This window comes from Calonectris borealis, chromosome 1 (assembly GCF_964195595.1).
Source record: "Calonectris borealis chromosome 1, bCalBor7.hap1.2, whole genome shotgun sequence".
In the NCBI taxonomy this organism is placed as follows: Eukaryota; Metazoa; Chordata; class Aves; order Procellariiformes; family Procellariidae; genus Calonectris; species Calonectris borealis.
In genome coordinates, this window is record NC_134312.1 from 145,146,809 (window position 1) to 145,168,000 (window position 21,192).

General features: G+C 47.7%; 1 protein-coding gene across 9 annotated transcripts; it reads right to left on the reverse strand.

Annotated features, from left to right (window-relative positions):
* Positions 1 to 1,147: 1,147 nt before the first annotated feature.
* Positions 1,148 to 19,260, reverse strand: CHST7 (carbohydrate sulfotransferase 7). 9 transcript variants are annotated; one of them, XM_075134603.1, is made up of 5 exons: positions 8,180 to 19,260; positions 5,070 to 5,450; positions 4,745 to 4,863; positions 3,445 to 3,506; positions 1,148 to 3,187 (listed from the first exon to the last, which is right to left on the reverse strand). In XM_075134603.1, the coding sequence occupies exon 1, from the start codon at positions 19,073 to 19,075 to the stop codon at positions 17,657 to 17,659; it is 1,419 nt and encodes a 472-aa protein (XP_074990704.1). In that variant the 5' UTR covers positions 19,076 to 19,260; the 3' UTR covers positions 1,148 to 3,187; positions 3,445 to 3,506; positions 4,745 to 4,863; positions 5,070 to 5,450; positions 8,180 to 17,656. The 9 variants fall into 9 exon arrangements, 8 of the variants coding, with proteins under 8 accessions (XP_074990704.1, XP_074990685.1, XP_074990734.1 ...); XM_075134584.1 differs by having other exon boundaries at positions 1,148 to 3,192; XR_012670543.1 differs by lacking the exon at positions 8,180 to 19,260 and adding an exon at positions 7,087 to 7,599 and having other exon boundaries at positions 1,148 to 3,506.
* Between the last annotated feature and the right edge of the window lie 1,932 nt (positions 19,261 to 21,192).

Below are 21,192 nucleotides of genomic sequence, written 5' to 3' on the forward strand. Positions count from 1 at the left end.
ATATTGAAAAACCCTCTTTGTAAGAAGCGGCTCATGCAAACCTTATTTGCAGTGCAGAAGGAGGGTTTCACTTCCCAAGTTCAGGGGGGAGAGTTTAATATTGAGCAATGAGAAACCACGGGTGCTTCTTGGCCTGGGATTTTTGGGAGTGCCCTTCTGAAAAATAACTTCCAGTAGAAATAAGCCTGCAAAGTGAAAGAGAAGGAAAGTGTGGAGGAAATAGTGAATTACAAAGCCAGGAAATGGCTTAAACAGGCAGCTTTACTGTGGGAACAGCACTGTAAACAATTGTTACTCTTAATCTTGCAGTCCTAAATGCTGAGAAGTTTTGTGGACTTCTGCATACCTTATTCTAAAATAAAGGCAATGAGATAATGCAAAAGTAATTAAGCTACCTCCATCCTAATTGATGAAAAAATCAAAGGCTTTCACAGGGAAGCACTGACTTGCTTCTACTCCAGAGCAAGGCAAGTAACTGAATAATTTTTAAAAAAAATAATTGCGCATCATTACTATGTTTTCTTGAATCTAAAAAGCCTTTAGTAATTTTGAAAGTAGTTTTAGGGTAACATCAGTCTGATAAATATGGAGGTGCCTTACAATATGTGCATACATACAAACAGGCTGTAAATGTTTGGCCGATCATATTTGAATCTGTGCTGCAGACTCAAATGAAATTCCATATCTTCATTTGATACCCGCAATTTATACAAGCTTTGCTATGGAAATTAAACAGTTGTGATAAAGTACCAGAATCGGTTCAGATATTCAGGTAATAAAATGATCTATCTGGTTTGGATGCTTTATCCAAGACACCTTTATCCCGTGCTACTTTCTTGATCATCATCTATTTTGCACCAACCTACATGGACTTGCAGACTTCCGAAATGCCATTGCGTTTGAAGCTCTAACTAGGGACTGAAACTTAACTGGGAAAGACAGCTCGTAATAATTTACACCAGGATAAAGGACTTTGTAGGTTGCCTGCACTGTCTACATCAGGGAACTTGGTGGTGTAGAAAGGTCTCTGCATGGAGGGAGAGAAGCCCTGGCTTTTTGAATACCTGGTTGTGCTGGTATGGATGAAGCCCGTGCCCCTCCCAAGTTCGTATACCAAAGTACAGAGTCAGAAAGGATTTATATTGGCGCATGCAAATGAGAAGCAATCTTCATTCTGGGAAAATTAAAAATGTTTGGGTTAGTTCTAGCTTTTGTTAACATAATGCTTTTTCATTTAATTTTCTGATGCCCCTAGATTCCTGCATTTTTTTAACCTTTCGGAGCTTGAAAGCATCCCATATAAACACATTTGATATGTATTTTTTTTAAAAAATGGGGGCAGAATAGTCAGACTTCACTTTTGTGCCTGAGCACAATTTCAAAGCTATGCTACGTTGCTAGCTTATGCAAGTTTGGTTAATTTTATAGTAATAATTTGAAATACTGCACTTAAAGGTCACTTTCCCACTTTCATTTGGAAAAAAACAGATTTGCATTCCCTCAGAAAAAGGGAATGCTCAAACTTAAAAGGGGTTTGCTGCAATGTTAAAATATTTAACTTCAGGCTATGAGAAATAGATTGGATTTATTTTTTAACTAGTGAAATCTCTGAAGTTGTTATTACAGACGCAGGGAGAAGTAGGTCGTGCAGTCCCATGTTATGACATATTCATGAATTTTAGTTCCAGATTTTATTTTAATCAAGGAAGCTATCATCCACTGTCTGCTTCTGAATTTCACTCCTAAATTGCCTGGCTGAATGCCTTGACGTAGACACAGATTAATACCAGAAAGCAGAATACCAGAAGATACTCTTCTGGATCATAACAGCCGATTAGTAAGAGTTGTTGGGAAATAACAGCTTCCAGCACAAGGGGTCACGTGAGGTAAGTTTGTCTGATTTTAGTTTGGGATATCGGAAGTAAAGAAAGGGATATGACCCATAGCTGGTTTCAGTGGAGCAGGGAGAACGTAAGCCATCTAAGCATGTCCCAAATTCACTTCCTTCCTTTAAGGGAGATGGGCTGCCGTGCCTTTCCTTTGCAGTTAGAGGATGTGCATTACTGTGTATTAGTTCTGGTCTGTTCATAAAGCAGAAAATTAGAAGCAGCATTTTACCTGATTTTCATCAGTCTACCATTCTCAGAACTCTTAACCTCTTGTCATTTAAGATACGAACACATCAGTAAGGTTGCAGGAGGTGCCTTAAGGTTACTTCAAACATAAAAACGCACTAGGCACCCAAAGCGTATCATGCTGTCCTGACCAGGACTGCTGTGGTAGGTGTTCTGTCCAAAACTTTTGGTGACTTCTGTTCCCTTATTGTCGAAGCACCTAAAGCCTGTGTGGTGTGGGAGGTTCAAGCTGGGGGTGGGCCAAGCGCTGTGTTGGGAGAGCCATAATGTACAGTAAGTCCTTCCCAGAGATGTGTTTACCTCTTGTGTGCAAGAAATTGGGTGCTACTGCATCAAATGTCTTTAACAACGCTGAAGTAATTACTGTAAGCAGAGGTTCAGTAGAACTAGAATATAATACTGTATCCCCTGATACATCCTCTTCATAGTGTTGATAGTTACAGCAACAACAATCTTTCCAATATTTGCAGTTTAAGCTGTGAGGATTTAAGGAGGACAGCAACTCTCTGCAGTTTCAGGGCTCAGTTTTTTGGTCTTAAGCAATTAGCGCAACAATGGCGTGCAGGTGCTCTGAGCCCTAGTTTGGGAGTTCAGTATCCTAATGAGGTTAAATGGCAAGGGATTATCGTTTAACTACAACAGTGGGTGGGGAAGAGAGAAAAAGCGAAATATTGTGAAAGCTCTCCATGCTGTGGGGACAGAGGGGGAACAGAAACACCTGCTGGGCTTTCTGCCACTGGCTGATTTGTGTACATACTTAGCTAAACATTCAATTGCGTGGACGAGATATTGCAGTAATTTCAGCTTTGTTTGAGTGTGCTGATTAAGGCCTCATCCACACATTCCTTTCTAAAGAGAAGAAATGCTAGTGCAGCTTGCAGCTCCTGCTCTGTCAACAACTCTCCGATTAGGTATGAGCATGGTGATACCGTCCTAGGTCAGCAAAGTACTTCATCCTTCCATTTCTTCTTAGTACTCCCTTATTTCACAGAGACCTTGGAGTCACTGGGAAGCCGGCGGCACACGGTGTTGGTAGCTTTTGTGGAGTTCAGCTGTGCTAGAACAAATGATCATATTTGTCATCTGTAGTCAAGTCAGAAATATGTCACCTCTTCCTATTTGATTAATAATAGTGTAAAACTTACTGTGGCTTGACACACATGTATAAACTCCCTATTTCAGCTCAGAAGTTAAAAGAGCTGATATCGGCAGGTTTTTCCTCAAGACAAAGCTAGCAACTCAACCCTCTTCTCACAGTACAGAATTGATTTGGAGTTCCCTTCCTCAAAACACAATTAATGATTCCTACCTGGGAGCATCCAACAGTTGCGCCGATACCCTTTTTATTTGATGAAGGGCTGCAAGCTACAACTAAAAGTAAACATTGTTATATATAGCAATAAAACATAGATTTATGTCAATATGGCTGTGATAAAGAGGAGTTGTAAATTCTAACTCTGTTCCTAGAAAGAAGAATAAATGATCACGCAGACAAAGGATGGTACACTTCATTTATAAGAAGATATTTGGAAAGTCCGTTAGCAAAAAGTCTTAGCTCATGCTGTCTTAGTCACTGTAGGAAGAGGAATCTATCAGGATTAGTATGTGACCATTTATTCTTGCTTCTGTTTCTTATCTTGTCACTAGTTTTCACAATGGAGAGAAGTTGCTAGCAATGTCGTCCAGAGGTTTGTGCTGCTGGATCTGGAGAAGGGAGTGAGTAGGAAAGTGAAAAACGTGCGGGATACTCAGTTACCCAGGATTATGGAACCCACGGTTGACTGTAAAATGTGCTTAGTGAAAAGCACCTCCAACTATACAAGTGCAATGGCCTGTAAAATAGCTGTCTCCTCGTAAGAAAGAGCTTGGAATCATTCTGGTTAGTGTTCAGAAGATAGCAGGAATGATTTAAAAGGTAAACAATGTTGGGATCCAAAATCAAAATCAAAAAACTGTTACTCTATAAATCGCCCATGTGTCCCTGCTATCAGCATCCCATGTAGCTTTGGTCACCTTTGAAAGGACATAAGAAAACCTGAAAAGGTACAGAGCAGGGCAAAAAGGTAACCAGAATTACCGTGCAAATATCATGGGATGAGTAAACACTTGGGTTGTTTCAGTTGGGTGGAAGAGATGGCAAAGGAAGATCTGAGGTTTGTGAAATTAAAAATGGTATGGCAAAGGAGAACAGGGAATGGTGATTCACCTGTTACTAAAACAAAGGAGGGTACCTGCTGACACGAAGCAGCAAATCAAAACCAAAAGCAATGTTGTTACCCTAAGCAAATAGTGAACAGGCTGCGCGTTCAAAAGCATATCAACAGGTTCAAAAGTCAGCCTTTCCGACAAGACCAGTTGCACCGACAGTCATTCAACATGATCCAAACCTGGCCTCTGCCTCAGGCACTCCCCGAACAGCAAGGAGTTGGGGGAGGACTAAGGAGGTATTCCGTGGCATTGCCTTCCCTAGGCGTGTCCCGACAGCCTGAGTCAGGGACCACTGCTGTGAGGTTTTTCCCCTCATACACGCACAGTGAGCTAGTCTGAGTTTGGCAATAAAAGAGGTGAATGCTGGAAACAGACCCCTTGTGTTAACCCCTCTGCTGTACCTGCACAGACCCCGGGCTGGGGGGTTGAGGGTCCGGTGCAGAAGCTGCTCGGTGGGACTGTCCCAAGCAGCGATGCGCGGGGGGCTTTGCCTGTCCTCGGAGAGGACGTGAGGTGGAGCCTGGCAGAATGGTAATTCCAGTGTAAGATACCAGTGGACAGTCTTACTTATCTTGCATTATCTTATCATGCATTTTACACCAAAACCATACTAGTTGCATACAAATTGCGGAATTTATTACTGTAGTGACCAGATAGCACTGGGATTATTTTTTCAGCTTAATGAAAACAGGAACTTACACCTCAGGATGAGTATTTCCCCCATACCTTGCACTTTCTCCATAAGACGACTGAAGACATGGGCGCTTCTTGGTAGCTTATGAAATTGTTGGCAAGGCTTCTGCTCACAGCGTGACCTTCTTTGAGCAGGGACGGTCGTCGTCTTCCCAGTGACACCATCTGAGGGCTTTGCTGTACTTTGCATGCACTTCTTTATTTTTTGATGGCAGCATCACTTCAGTTTGGCTGAAGTGGGTAGGTGCCCTACATTTGGGAGCGTGACTTTACTAGTTCACTATCATACCGAACACGCAAAGCCTGTGCTCGCTGACAAGGCGGCGCAGTCCCTCCCTCTGCTTTCAGTGAGAGCAAACTGCCCCCTGCGCTGAAGTTCATCCTGCGGTCAAGAAGGGAAGCTCTGCAGTGAGCCTGCAAGGGAGAAGCATATCGGGTTTTACAGTAACAAGTAGGTTTTAGCATCTGTAGGAAGACAGGAAAGCTTGTAATCAGGTAAGTTATGAAGTTCAGAACTGTTATTATTTAATGAGAAAGGGACTCTTCTTCAACATTACCAAGTGCTATCTTGGAAAACTGAGCTCTAAGAAAATTACAGCTATTTCCTGCTTACAACTACAGAGCCCCTTTGTTCGGGAGGCCCAAGAATGGATGCTTTTAATGCTACTTGTTTTCAACTTTTTTGTTCAATCCAAATAAACCATTTTTCTTTTGCTTTTGCAATATGTTTTCCTCAAAAATGTGGGAGCTTCCCTCTAAAAATAAGCTTTTTAAGGGTACTCCGTAAAGTTTCAGTATGCTAACATCAGCTGAATATTTGAACTGGATCAAACAAGGGAGGAGTGGAAATAATGGTAGGAGATGGTGGTCAGAATTAAACTGTGCTTGAAGAGCTACAGACGTTCTGCACCCTGTCTTTCTTTACCCCAGCCATTCTGTGTATTCTTAAATATAATCAATAAAGGATGTTTAAGTCTTTATCAATCTAACAAACAACCTAACATAGCTTCTGTTCCAAGATTAACACACCTTTGATACGACTGAGTTCAGTATTCTCAAAGAAACTCAATTTTGTTAATCCATTTACCTCCTATTTTCCCTAACCAAGGGTGGATTCATGAAGTAAAAATTGTTCCTGCTAAACTAATCCACACTCCAAGACAAAGTGATTTCTGCAAAGCACTTCAAGTAACATAGGCCATGTGTGTTTTTGAAGTTAGGAGACGTTTTCTTTTCTTTTTTTTTTAAGAAGAAAAAAAAGTGACAGCCTGCATTCAGTTTTGTGTAGCATAATGCTTGAAAATGTGACTTTTTCTAAATACATTATGTGTTCTAAGCTATCTGATCAATGAACTAAAATTATCAAATCCACCTCTATTAAAAATCTTAAACAAAACCAAGTCTGCTCTCTTGTTATGGGACAAGAAATAGTATTTGAATATTAAATGATTACATACAATCTAAAAAATGGAGGCATAACCTGAGGTAAGACTACAGCTATCTTGAAAACATGCTTTAGTCTAGAAAGGGTGAGTGATTAAACACATGCCCCAGCTATGGACAGAAACTTGGTTTATGGCATGAAATTCTCAACACCAACCGCAGTACTGAAACGCGCCTGTCTTTCCGTAGAAACTCCAGCCTCGTCTTTCCGTAGAAACTCCAGCCTCGTCTTTCCGGCAGTGCTTTTAGCCTTTATACGAAAAGGCGGAGAGAGCGCTTCTCCACGCTTAGCCCACCTCTCACTGTACGCTAGTCATCCTGTACAGAAAATTGTTTCTCTCCTATTGTACCGGTGAGCGCGTCTTGTGTGGCGAGGGTGGGTTTTAAAACGGCAAGCGGGAGTTGTGCCGGGTAGGAGCTTTCCTGGTGCGCTCCGGGGTGGGGGAGGCACCTCCTCCCGGGGCGCCGGCGCGGCCGGCCGCTGCGGGGTTGGATGCGGCTGCGGAGCTCCAGCCGCCTGCTCCCGGCCGGGTCCCTCGCTACCCAGACCTTGAGGAACCAAGTGCCGGCTGGGTTATCCACAGAGTGGAATTTCAGGTGTACGCACCTGTTGGTCGGGCTTTTCGGCCAACAGTAGGAATTTGGGTTTCAGCCCCACAGAAGCAGCAGCGTTGAGCGGTTTAAGGCAGTAAAAGGCAGGAGAGCCCAGGGGTGCGCAGGTGCGGTTTTGTCTAATAGACCATGGGAGAAAGTCTCCTCGGGCATGAGCAACGCGCATGTTGGTAAAAATGCAAAAATACTGCAAAAATAAACAGGACAAAACAGGATTTACCCTGGCTATTGGTATTTAGAAAGGGAGGAGAAGGGAACACCATCAAACTTCTCCTGTAGTTCTCCCTTCACTAGGAAGGAATTAGCTGTTACAATGTTATGGGCAAATGTAAACAAAACCACCCTCAGGTTACTAAAGCTATCGACAGCTGCGTGGGGCAGAGGCAGCAGTAAGAAAAAAAAATGCTTCTAAAAAGGAATGTGGTCCATCCTGGGCCTTTATCCAAGAAAATTTGCAAAGATGGATGTGCATTTTTTTCTTGTAGAAGTTCACACTTTGTTTGGAGGGTAATACTATGCATGTATGTAAGCACTTGGTTACAATAATCAACCTAATTTTACCTTTTGGCAGTTATTCCAAAACCTGACTGTCCAAAGGCTGTAAGCGTTGCTCTGTATTAATTGCACTTATGCCATTACAGGTATTCAAATTACTGCTCACTGTTAGATGCTTCTAGTACTACAGCTGGTTTATTTTAAGGAGTAACTATCACCTTCCCTAGATAGTTTTTACCTTTACTGGTTTAAAACCACTCCGTAGGGAATGAACATTTCATGGGTAGAGCAGTGACGAAGCCCTGCAGACATTCAGCAATAAGTCTCGGGAATTACTCTGTAGGGCCCTATACTGCTTCTGCATTCCCCAGATCAAAGCATCGTCAGAAGATGAAAAAGTTATATTAATTAAATGTCTACCTCAAAATTATCCTAGCTGCTCTGTAACAGATCACAGGAGACTTCTCTCCCACTTATCCTTGGACCTTCCTCTCCCATGTGATAGTAAAGTTTTTAAAATAAACTTTATTAAAGGCACAGCCTAACTCTTCAGAAGGGCGGGATTTTTGCCATGAGGATGGGGCATCACCCACCTGCTCTGTAGCCAGTAAAGGGGTTTCACTCTCTGCCTCCACCCGCTGAGGGGTGCTCCAGGGGCAGCCCCGGGGAGCTCAGTGTCTCAGGGCTGGAATTCCTCCTGGCAGGAATCGTGGAGCTGTAGGTACAGGCATGACCGGACACACTTCGACAGCTCCAAGCAACCTGAAACTCAGTTTAGAAATAAGTCGAGTTTATTCAGTCTTAAAACTGCTTACTACCTATTTCCGTCAAGGTTAGCATTACCAATTTAGAGGCAACATGTTAACCTACAATGGAGTGGAGAGCTAAAAGCAGAGGATGGCCATTTTCCAGTGCAGAAGTATCAAGGCAGCTATACATAACCTATATCACTTGTCAAGATTTTAATTCCTTTCCCATTGAGGAACAAGGTTTAAGAAATACTGGCTAGCTACCTCCAGTCTGAATGTAACTGCTTTAATTGTAAGTTCTTAGAAGAGCCATCTAACACAAATAGTTTACTAAGAATTTACTGAGAATCAATAGGAAGATATGGTTTCCAATTTACAATTTAAGGTGCAAAATGAAATTCATACTGAAGTGACTCCTCATTTGCTGCAGCGTATAACCAGCTGTAACTCACTTGGTCAGAAAGCAGCTCGAGGCTGGGTCCTGCTTTCTATCAGTTTCCACAGCTTAGATACAAAAACCCTTGTGAACAGCCAAGACCAAGTCTCAGGTAAGCAAAAGCACCTCTTTTCATGCAAGAAATTGAGGTTATATAAATGACTGAAATATTTATCTGGTTATCTGCTCTGGTGGCATCAAGGCAGAACTGGGGCTTGAGTCAGGTGGAGTATGGAAGTTGCTCAATATGAAAGGATGAACGAACCAAAAAGTGCTTTATCAAAACAAGAATCGTAAAATTGAGACCTGAACTGGAAACTAATCGGCCTGAAAGCTGGTTAGTTGGGCTTTCTTCTTGTTGTGTAAAAAAGAAACATAATTACATGCTTGTGATAAGACCAAGTTAGCACAGAGAAATGGTAGCAGGCTGTTTTCCGCATCCAATAAGAGAAGTAACAGGCTTAAACTGAATCAAGGATGATTCAGATAGATGATTGAGAGCAGTTTTTAACAGTGGATGTACTGACATAATGGAGTAAATGGCTGCTGGAGGATGGGAAGTCTCCATCCCTAATGATTTTAAGAACAGCTTGGGACAGGTGACAAATGTCCCGTCCTATTGTCTTTAAATCCGTTTGAGAGAAAGCTAGGTATCACCAATTGTTCTTAAACTGGTTTTAGGAAAAAAAAAGGGGGGGAGAACACAACCATTCACCCAAGTCACCCCTGCTCAAGCAGCAGCTGAAATGATTGTGAAAAGCCGAGGAAAGGTTTCCCAAACTGCCATCAGAGAGGCCTCTGCTGTACTTAGCCCTCTCCCATTATTTTAACAAGTGCACTTACATCTTTGCTGCGCTTTAACTGCTATCCAGAGCACACCTGAAACTAATACTGTTTCATGCGTGTGCATAAATAAACAGGGGCTAATCACTTCACAGATCTATGGCAAAACATTAAAGACAGCTCATCCACAGCTAGGGTAGTGTTAGGGCTGTACGGCCCCACACCCTACACAGCTGGGATTTCTACCCATGGCAAGTGAACAGCCACGCAGCTTTTGCTTACACAAACACACGCCGCCTTTCCTTGCCCCTCAGCTCCTGTCTTCTCAAAAAAACAGGGCAAAAATTACTGAGTTAATGGTGGGGGGGTTTGCTCTCCTCTTGATTTATTGTACAGCTCTAATATATTTTATTCAAATCCTGGCAGAGACAGAGCTACCAGATTTCCTCCTAGGAAATGTTATGAGACATTAACATATTGCAGAGTACTCCAGAACAAACTATTTTACAACATTTCCGTGAAGGTCAGCATTGCCTCCTTTCCACAGAGCACAAACAAAATGTGCAAAGCATCTTTACACCGGGGGCTCGGGTCTTTTTGTGCAGTAAAGCTAATTTTTCAGAAGACTTCAGCACTCTGTACAGAACTTTCCACAGACCATGGGGCTCCTGGATCACATAGCTTCATCTCTTACTGTAACATGGTTGTCTACCATATCAGTTCCTTTCTATTTCTAAATTAATGGAGTTGCCTCTTAAAATGAGTTGTGTTTTTTCCCTCCCTTCCTGCTTGAGGGCACGCTGTTCTCATGGTTAAAGAAAAACTTCTCCCAACTTCCAGGCTGAAGTGATTCATTGCTCATGTTCAGACATCTGTTTCTATGCCAGTATTGTCCATGGCTTGATTACCTCTCTCCCACACTGCTACTCACGCTGCTGCGCACCGCTGTCCTCTTTCAACCTTGAGTTCGAGGCTAAATAAACCACACAGCTCAGTCTTCTCCAAGACAGAAGGCTGTTATTTCACTTGACATTTCTCTCTACCTATTAAAAATCTGAATTCATCCCCTTGGGACTTGGGCAACTAGGAGAAAGAACGCATTAATGCCACTGTACATTTGCCCTTTTCACAACTAGCTCGCTCAGGGGTTCGGAGTCCCCCCATGAGCCACCAGTGCTCCCCGACCAGGCACACCCACACACTGGCTGCTGCTACAGCAGTTCTGCAAAGCCAACTCCAGCATACCAAATGCGTCACTCGGCATCTGGCAGCTCGATTCGGACTTGGCCTCTTCAGAAAAGCGAAATTATTTGTCTAACATCTCACAGATAGTCTGGCGCCAGGGACTGAGTCCAGTTCCTCTGAGAGCTTTTGAATACCTCAACCATGAGACACTGCCCCCATCCTATCTCCTCCTTCAGTCTCCTAACAGATTCCTGCGCCCTTTCTAACTTGCAATGCTCACGGTGCCAGATGCGTGGCATGATGCGTTCCTGCCCCAGATGGGTCTAACCTTGTGCATGGACCAAGTGCTGCAGAGGAGAAAAACCAGCCACCTGTGATAGATGACTGTCGGGGGCACGAAAGGGGAGGCAGCAGATGATACCCTTCAGTGCTTGACTTTGCAGCACAGACTTCGAAGGTCTCTGTAACAGTGTGCGCATACAAGAGGTTTCCTGGCATTTTTTAAAAAGCTCACGCTGAAAACAATAGATGTCAGTGATATACACGTGAGTCACTGCTAGAACTGGGACTTTTAAATCCAGTGTGCAAACATCTGTCACTTGAACCAAGGACACGGACAAGGGCCTCCTCCAGAGCCCTCTGTTCTGGCGGCTGGTGGTAATGCCCACTGCAGAAGGGACCGCAAAGGCACTCCCAAATGCACCTCAGGCAAAGGCAGCTGGATGAGACAGCTCTCGCATCACCTCTTGCACTCACAAGCTGAGCCTGACAGTACCAGGAGGTGGGGGAAGACTCCCTTTTTACAAGCTTAAGCTCTACCACCTCAGTTTTGCAGGAGAGCCCTTCTTCCCATGCCTCCCACCCCAATGCTGCTAGGAGAGCTGTGGGGCAGTTATTAAATTCCTTATGCAGAGGGGAAGAGAGGAGTCTGGTTTGCAGGAGAAATGTGTTTGTATGGGCTGAGAAAGGGATAGCAGACGGCAAGTCACCGTTGGTGTGTGGACCAGCACTCCACCGGAGGGGGCTGCCAGTTGTCTGCACCGCCATTTGAAAAGAGAAGTGGGAAGACCTGACTTTGAAGAACTCCCAGTTTTCCCTCTATGATTCGGCCCCACCCTGCTCTCCATCCCCCTGAACTCTCCCCCTCCACCTCCTCCGAACAATGTTCTCGGGGCAATTCCCAGCATCTCACTGCAGCCCAGCCCTTGGTCCCTACTTTTCCTCCCAGCGTGTTCTCTCCGTGTCCCTTCCTTTCCTCCCGCATGCTCCTAGCTGCCTGTTCCAATTAAACCAGTCACAGCTTCCAGCTGCCCCTTCTCACCAAGTCCCAGTCCCTCATCCCTCACACCCAAACCCTTTGCCCAACAAATCCCGCTCTCTACAACTCAGAGGCAATTCCATTCCCCTGCCCCCTCGTGTTTACCCCATCCGTCAGCAATGTCTTCCCCTTCTCACCTATAGTCCTTTCCATTATTAAGCACTGAAAGCTGAACGCTGGATTCGGGAGTCTTCCTTAGGACTACCAGCAACGGGGCAAGAGGGGCTAGAGGAGAAGGCACCAGCGGGAGCGCAGGAATGTCAGACTCCTCCCTGTTCAGCCCCAGCACCGCAGCCCCAGCCGTAGTTACGTGGCTTTGATTCCCACTGCTGTATGTCCTACACCACACTGAGCTTTTCTGTGGGAAAGAAAGAGGTTTGAGCATGCTCACTGAAGATAAAACGCAGATTTTATTTGGTATAAAATAAAGATACACGCACATACCAAAACCACTTTTGCTGAGCACATGCTATCCGTTTTTTACAAACATTAATATATTTGGCCAAATCAGAACAGAAGGCAGAGGTAAAAACAAAACACGGCAGGCATCCTCTATACAGAGGTCATTTCCCCTACCCGAATTGGAGTTCCTGTCCCAAAGCACTGAAGTGACAAAGGATTTCAAAGAAACATCTCCGAGAGTATTGAACATAGGCAAAACCCCACCACAATGTAACCCTGGGTTCAAAAGAACATACACTGTTTTGACTGAAGTTTCCCAAAGAGATTTAAACCTTAAGCCCAAGATGAAAAATTTTGGCCTACGTACAGTTGAAGTTTGGCAAAGTTCAATTTGGAAACAAGGTGACAAATGTGGAAGCGCCGGGGAAAGACCCGATTCCCATTTACCAGCACCAAGAAATGGCACTGCAGGTGCCGTAGATCGGCAGCAGAGCTTAACGCCTCGGTGCTGGAAGCAAGAATTTCCCGGGACTCAATACCCAGACACGCTCCAAGTACTAAAACATGGATCAGCTTCCAGCCGTTTGCCCGGCGCCGAGACTGCCAAAGGTACGCCTCAGCCACGAGCAACAGGTCCCTCAGTCACTGAAAACCACCACCTTAACGAGTTTGGATTTCACATTCCTCTCTTTAAATCGCAGTCAAGAGAAGGACAATCCAGCTCCTGGCCCCTCACTCGCGTGCAAGTAGCCAGCGAGGCGCTGAAAACTTCCACTAGTGCACGATTTGCTTTGACCATCTTGTTCTCCCCATATCCTTCTCCACAGTGGTAGGTGTCATGTCAAGTTAAATAGGAATGGCAAAATAAGCATCTAAGATAGTCCCAGTGCTGCATGGATTGCAGGGCGATTCTGAGAAGTGACATGCACCGTACTTACTGTCCCTGTACTCCAGATACCATCAGAGAGTCTCAGTGGCAACTCTTCGTGTTCAAGAAAGGAACGGAATGTGCTGTCAGGCTTGTTGGCACTCACAGTCTTTCAGGAGCTCAGTTCTTCACTGAAATGTTGTTTAATTGCATTACCATAATAAACCCAGAAATTCTACACTCTTTTTTATCATTGGGCTTACTGAAAGTGGTAATATTGAGAATTTTATGTAGAAACTCAGAACTTTTCTTGATGCGCAGACTGATGGGGCAGAGGGGGAACTAAAAGGACCCATGCAATACTGAAGTTGTTAAATAGGTAACTTCACGACCGTGTAACACTTCTCAGAGGATACCGCAACTGGGAGAGCTACTGAACTGTTTCTATTGCATCTGAGGTATGTGAGTACATACCGTGGGTATCTACAAGGACTCCATCAGTAATGTTCTAGGGGGAGCAAGTAATGCAGGGGCTAAGCATTTCTTGACCCTGGACTTGAAGCATTTCTCACAAGTACGTCGCTACAGTTGTCTCACCAAAAGCAACAATTTAAATACAGATATAATGTTGTAAGAGAGCAATTAACAATTCCAGCGTCGAAATGTCACAGCCTTTTACGTACAATTAGAGTACTCAAGTTTCTACCTCCCTCAAGGCAAACACATGATGACCAAAGTTAAGTAAAAACAGACGATAGAAATAAGTCTTGTGAGCATTTGTCAGTTTTTTTCCCATTTCCCACTATGACTTTTTAATATATTAAAGTTGTTAATTCATTATATGTAATGTAGCACAAGTAGGTATTTTTCCCAAATCTCAGTCTGAACTACTAAAACGCTGTGGCTCAGTCCTGCTCCCCGATTCTAAGCCTGCCAAGTTCAGCTCAGTTATAAAACGTGTTTATCATTCCCTTGCTTATCATGCCATCCTCTGCTCTGAAAGATGCGATTAGTTTGGTTTTCCACATCATTCCGCAGAACTGCGACTTCAGTTCAAAATCGCAGTTGAGCCCAGTAACGGTGAAAAAGCTGGTGACCAAGCCACAAATGTCCAGCTGCTCTCAAAATGTGGTTTAACCATGGGTGTCCTGCTTTCAGCAGGTTCTACTTACTTCCAAAGACCAGTGAAAGTCCATGCTGGTCGCCCTAATCAGACCTGATTCTGTCTTTTCAGGTAAGTACCAACACTGTCATTTGACAGTACTTTTTTTTTTTTCCTTCAAGGTATGGGTTACAAGGCCAACATATATGCTGTAAGCATCCTGAACGATGCTTTCCGGCAGCATCGCAACACCTTGAAGAGAAAAATGGGATGCATTTGTTGGTGAGCCTTAGTTGTCCTACTTAGGCAGGGGAATTTTAGAAAGCTTTCTAGTGACTGAAGCACACACGTCGCAACATCAGTCATTAAGCAACTGTCACCCAGTCTTAGATGCTCTTGCACGTCCTGCTCAAAGATCCCACTCTGGGCTACTTACTCCTTTTTCAGTTTTGGATATTCCCTGTAGATTGTTTTAGAGTCTTCTTATGAACTTGGGCAACCTGAATGCAAACCAGGAATTGCACTTTGCCAAACAGAGCCCTCTTCCCAGTATACAAAAAAGGCTACAAGAACAACTTGGGGTGAGAAAAAAATTGAATTAATCACTAATAAAAAGCAATTGTGTTAGTGAACAACTTCTCTTGAGAGAAGTAACTCTCGATACAGAAAATGCATCTATGTCAAACATGGAAACTGCTTCAGAAAATACTAAATAATTTGCAATTAGTGTATTTCTGCCCAGCTATAAGCATCAAGTTAAGCTAGATGGCAACACTCTTCCTTCATCATGATGAACCGGTATAAGTGAAACTAAGAGTGGATTTCTAGAAACTTCTTATGAAAGACATTTACCACCTGAAACAAGATGAGATTCCCTGTCGAGGTGAGCGAATGCTTAACAGTTGCACCGTACAAATCTGTGACTGCAACTTGCTGAAAACAAATCAACAAGATATACTGGATTTCATCTCCCATCCAACATAAGAAAATAAGTACCGTATCATCTTTCGGCATGCAAGAATATCTTACTTTCTTCCCAAACCTGTCAGTACAAGTCAGGCTGGGTGTATTTCCAGAAAAGATTTCCAAATTACGTTACCCAACACAGGTTATCAAGGCATCGATACAGGTATTGTCCATCTATACAAATACCACTATTAAATATCACTAGAACACCCAGAGACAAATTTTGCTCTCACGGTGCCTGTGAGAGAATACAGAAAACATCCCTTAGATAATATGAAAGGTTGTTGCAGCACAAAACAAGCCCCTGTAATTTTTACTTCAAGCAGAAACCAACGGATGCAGAATTGTATGAAGCATGGTACAGCGAAATAGATAGATTTACCCAAAAACATTTTTATGACTACCTTTTCCTGTCAGATAATGAAAGAACCCTGCTTCTTGTGCCGATGTACTCTCAGGTGGGAGGCTCAAGGAAGAAAAAGAGCTAAACCAAATGAAGGTTCATCCTAACTCACTGACATGTTTTACAGCACAATATTCAGAGCACGAAAACCTACAATGCAATTCAAATGTTTCCTCCAAGATAACGTAACGCCTTTGAACCGCCTTTATTTCCAGCACTTTAATATAAATACAGCTTTCTTCCTGATCCTGGATTATCCTCAATTTGAAGTTCATGTTCTCAGTTTGTATTTGAGGACTGCATGTAAACATCCCTGCAGCCCTGTATACTCTTGTGGGGCCGTTTAAATGCTGCCAGGCTGTAATGGACAAAAAAGCAGTCTCTAAGGAGTTACAATATTGCGCCCCTAAATTACAACTGAACTTTCTATCCCCAAATTAAGAAATAAAGAAAAAAGTGGTATTCGCACATACACACACACACACGCACACTGTTCTCATACAAGCTGCAGGATGTCTACAGGAAAATGGCATTTTAAAATCCAAAATGAAACTTAAGTTTTTGGTTTTTCTTTTTTTTTTAAGTACAAGCTTTTATTTGGGAACCTTGCGATTAATTTGTCTTAGCCTCATTAGCAAACATTTGCTTTTGTCCAGGAGTTGCCAGCTGAGAGGATGTTATTGTTCAGAAGGGATGTGACCAGGAGGACCCTGTGCACGGCACAATGGGTCAGCCCGGAAGCAAGGGAAGAAAAGTGAGAAAACAAAATGGAAATATCGAGTGTTCGCCTTCCAGTTACAGTCACCTCTCCGCGTGTCCCCAAGAAACGCATTAGTCATCCCACATGAGTATCCCACATGAGTATCGCCACCTAACCACATCAATATATTAAAAAAAATTTCCTACTTTAAAAAGAATTACAGATTCCTTTAGAAAAGCAAAGATTTCTGCCACAAACGTCTTCGAAACACGTAAGCGGGCGAATGCTTACCCCCTCCGCACGACCGCTTACCCCGCTGCTCCGAGCGATGGACAGAGTCGGACGCAGTTCCCCTTCCCTCAGCCGGTGCCCCCCTCCCCAGAGCATCAGCAGCCCGCAGGGGCAGAGCCCAGCCCGGCAGAGCCCCCCGGCCGGCCGCAGGCACCCTCCTGCCCGCCCGGGCCTGCACTGACCTCTGCGGCGAACCTCTCAGAAGCCCCTCGTGCGCGTTTCAGCAGCGATAGGACAGAGCCGAGCGCGCTTCGGCGCTCGGGACAGGTGATGCTCTCACAGCAACGCCTTCCAAGCCCCCCGGTTCCTCGCCGACAGTCCTCATTTAAGTTTCGATGTGGTTTTTTTGGAAGAACGCCCGTGCTTCGCACCTGGTGGCGGTTTCACGTTAGAAGGGCCCCGAGACTGACGCCGTGCCCAGAGGACACCTCTTACCAAACCCTTGTCTTAAATAAAACACCCCCGGTCCCCTCTCCGCACACCCCGGCGTGGGGTGGCCGCCGTCCCCAGAGCAAACACCGCCCCACCGAAGCCAACGGCGGGAAGCGGGGGGGGTCCGGACCCCGCCGCGCTGCCGGCACCTGAGGCGAGGCGGATTTGCTTCTGCCAGGGCTGCCCTCCGCCGGAGCGCCCGGCCCGTGAGGCGAGCGGCCGGCCGCCGCCATGCCAGCTGTGAATCCCCGCCCTCGGCTCTGCCCGACAGCGCCCGTCCTCCCGCCAGGGCAGTCCGCCAGGGCAGAGCCGGGCCCCGGCGCCCGCCCTCCGGCCCGTCTGAGGCTTGGCTCCCCGCCCGGCCCCGCGCTGCCGGCCCCGGCCGCGGCCCTCACCCGGCGGCGGGCTCTCCCCGCCGGCCGCGGGGCGGGGGCGCTACCGGGCGTCGCCGCCGCTGAGGGGGTAGGCGAGGAGGCTCATGGCCTCGCCGCAGGCGGCCTCCACCTGCCGCACCTGCTGGCGGCTGAGGCGCTCCCGCCAGGCGCGGATGGCCTCCCGCGCGTCGCGGGCGGAGATGAGGAAGGGCCGGTCGGAGGAGTAGGCGGCGCCGCGGGTCATGTTGAGCACGAAGGCCTCCAGGTCGGGCGGCACCGGCAGCCCGGCGAAGCGCAGCAGGCGGCGCAGCTGGGCGCGGGGCTCCCGCACCAGGTCCTCGTAGCGCAGCTGCGTGTAGCGGCGGCGCAGCCAGGCCGGGGCGCGGCGGGCCAGGAGGAGGTCGCGGAGCCAGGCCTGGCAGATCACCTCCAGGGCGCCGCCGAGGAAGAACTCGGCGCGGTGCTGCGGCTGCGGCGCCCGCCCGCCGCCCAGCAGGCCGGGCGGCAGCAGGAGCTGCTGCTGGTGGCGGGGCGGCCCCCGCGGCTCGGCGCGGTGGCGGCTGCGCAGCACCTGGATGCTCTCCCGCAGCAGCGCCTGCCTGGCCTTCAGGCGGGAGTTGTGGACGGCGCGGGGGTCGCGGAAGAGCTGCACCACCCGCAGGTTGAGGCCGGGCTCCCGCAGCAGCGGCAGCAGGGCGCCCAGCTCCAGCAGCCGCACGTCCTTGATGACCACCACCGGGTACTTGCGGCACTCGGCCTCCAGCTCCCGCAGCGCCCGCGGCGGGCACGTCTCCTCGCAGGCGGCGCCGTCGACGAGGCCGATCTCCCGGCGGGGCCGCGGGGCGGCGGGGCACAGCGGCGGCGAGCAGATCACCTTGTTGGTCCGCCAGCCGAAGATGCCGGCCGTGGTGAGGTTGACGGCGGCGGGCGGGGCGGGGGCCAGCGGGTCGCGGGGGCCGGGCGGGGCGGCGTAGAGGCGCAGGACAGAGAAGTCGCATCGGAAGAGGGCGCGCAGCATGTCGCGGAGGGCGCCCTGCAGGCTCAGCGCGTCCCCCGGGTAGAGGGCCTGCCACAGGTGCCACATGGGCTCGTAGAGGTAGAAGACGTCGGGGTGCTGGTTGAAGAGCTCCCCCAGGAAGGAGGAGCCCGTGCGCCAGGTGGCGTGCAGGTAGATGTGCCGCTTCCCCGCCGCCGCGCTGCCGTTACCCGCCGCCCCGGCCGTGCTGCCGCCGCCCGCCTCCTCCTCCTCCTCCTCCTCCTCGTCCAGCGGCGGCTGTCGCTGCTCCCAGCCCCACTCGCTCAGCGCCTCCTCCAGGCTGGGGCAGCGGCGCAGCAGCGGCTCCTCGTCCGCCCGCCCCCGCCTGGCCCCGTAGTCTAACGCATAGGGCACCAGCAGGAGCAGCAGCAGCGTGTACAGCACCAGCACCGCGGCGAAGCGGCGGTGCTCCCCCCGCCACCGCCACCGCCGGCGGCCCTTCATCGCGGGGGCCGGCTCCGGACCGCCGGGGCTCCGCCGACCCTCTGGCTGCCGAAGAGCGGCTCTTCGCGAAGAGGCGAAGTTAGCGGCGGCGGGGGGTGTGGGCTGCGGGCGGCCCTCCCCGCCGGGGAGCACGCCCACGGGCACGCCGGCCAGGCTCGGGGCCGCCGGCCCCGCCGCCCGCCCGCCCTCGCCGCCGCCGCCGCTGCCGCCTCCTCCTCCTCCTCCTCCTCCTCCTCTTCCTCCTCCCTCCTCCTCCTCCTCGCAGCGCGACGCGGAAGCGCCCGCACCTGCCCCGCCGCCGCCTGATGCTGCTGCTCCCGCTGCCGCTGCGCGGGGCGCCGGGCCGCCCGTCGCCCGGCCTCCCTCCCTCCCTCCCGCCGGGCAGGGCCGGAGGGGCGGGCTTGGCACCCCAGGAGTCACCCCCGCCCGGGCAAGGGCGCACCGCAAAGGAGCTCTGTTAGCCAGGACAGGTACCGGGCAGCTGAGACTGACCTGGGGAGGAGCGTTTGGTCCTGTTACCTACCACGTCTCCAGAGAAAGAGCACGCTACAGTAACGAAAAGAGGTGCAAATGTATTTTTACGATGGATGACAGCTATTAAAATCTGCAGTGGGTTTCAGAAATACTGCAGTTGGGCGCTGTAGAAAGCTGCGGGATTTCTCAGCCACGCTTTTGCCTGTGTGTGCGTGCTGATGGGATACGGACATCTTGATCATGACTCACTGCTCCAGTTCATGCATCTAAAAGTTTTGTGTCTGTCTGAGCTGGTCACCCTTTCCAGTTGGTAGGAAGAAATGGGCACCCACAGAGGGACATTCAACCTGTCTTGGATGTCTGATAGCCTTCTGATAACCCTTCTTGTTATTAACTACAGTGGGAACATAACATTACTGGCTCAGACTTAGACTTCTAATTTTTTTAGACATCTAAGATTAGCTTAAATACACCTCTTGTGGGATGGAGAGTCAACAAGAGGTTGACTTCAGGTGTTTTAAATTCGAATGTATAGTCTCAAAGTCTCCAGCCCAGCCCCTGCCTGACCTTGGGAGATGCTCACAGAAAGAGATGGACCATGATCCCGTTTTCCTGGTTAAGGCATCCACCTGGCAGCAAAGCGATGTTCCCGTCCTGCTGATTGTGTAGCGGGGGCTGCTGACTGCCCTAACCTCTAGGCAATGGATGGCATCCTCTGTAAAACACTACTAGTATTGAAGTATGGCGTGCAGGGTGAAATTCAGCAAGGATAACACAATTCTGACCCTCAGTGTGTAATGCTTTGACTCCCAGAATAGTCTATGTGGCATGTATGCACTGTGGTAAGGCACATGACAACCTTAGTCAATGATTTCTCATACAACAGGGCGCAGAAATGACCCACTAGTTACATAAGTTCTAAAAATGCTCATTCTATAGGATAGATGTATAATACAGCGTCTGCAGCTGCTGCACATAGTCTGAATGTCTAGCTGTTAAAGAATAATCTTACTTCAAATTTATTGGGCAAAATACGAGGAGCACAAAGCAATGCAAGAGAAAAAGCATGCTTCTCTTCTGTCCAGGTGGCGAGCCAGCAGTCTGCCTGCTAACACTTTACTTGACTTCTGTTAAGTAAGTGTTAAAGACTGGGCTTCCTGCAGTTTATGGTGTGCTGAGTGGGTAGAAGGTGCCAAGCAAGACTTGTAGGCTCCTGAGCAGAAGAATGTAGAAATGATGGCATTGGAAAGGAAATTCTGCCCCAACATACATTTCACCGCTAATATTTCGTCATGGCTTTTTACACAGCAAGATACGCCAGTGTGAGTTTCAGCTCTGACTCTGTAAAGGCCAGGATTTCATCCAGACCCTCAAGCAACTAAAGGAGGACAACAGAATAAAAACACACTTGCCAAAACCAGGTCACAGTCTCGCCCAAAAAACTTCCCTTATCCAAAGAACATGCGTATGTAGTATTTTGAGAGGTATCTCCAGTGTAGTTGACTTCTGTGGCATCATGCAGAATAGTAATTTTGGAAGATTTACCAAGATGGGATCCTGAGAAGTGCAGATAAGAATGGATAACCCTGAGCTGCTGGGGTTTCCCCTTTGTAAGACGAAATACTGAGTTGGCAGTAGCATCA

Bases quoted from the DNA above. Each gene is read 5' to 3' on its own strand.
- CHST7 (XM_075134633.1), bottom strand. From the start codon at position 19,075: ATGAAGGGCCGCCGGCGGTGGCGGTGGCGGGGGGAGCACCGCCGCTTC.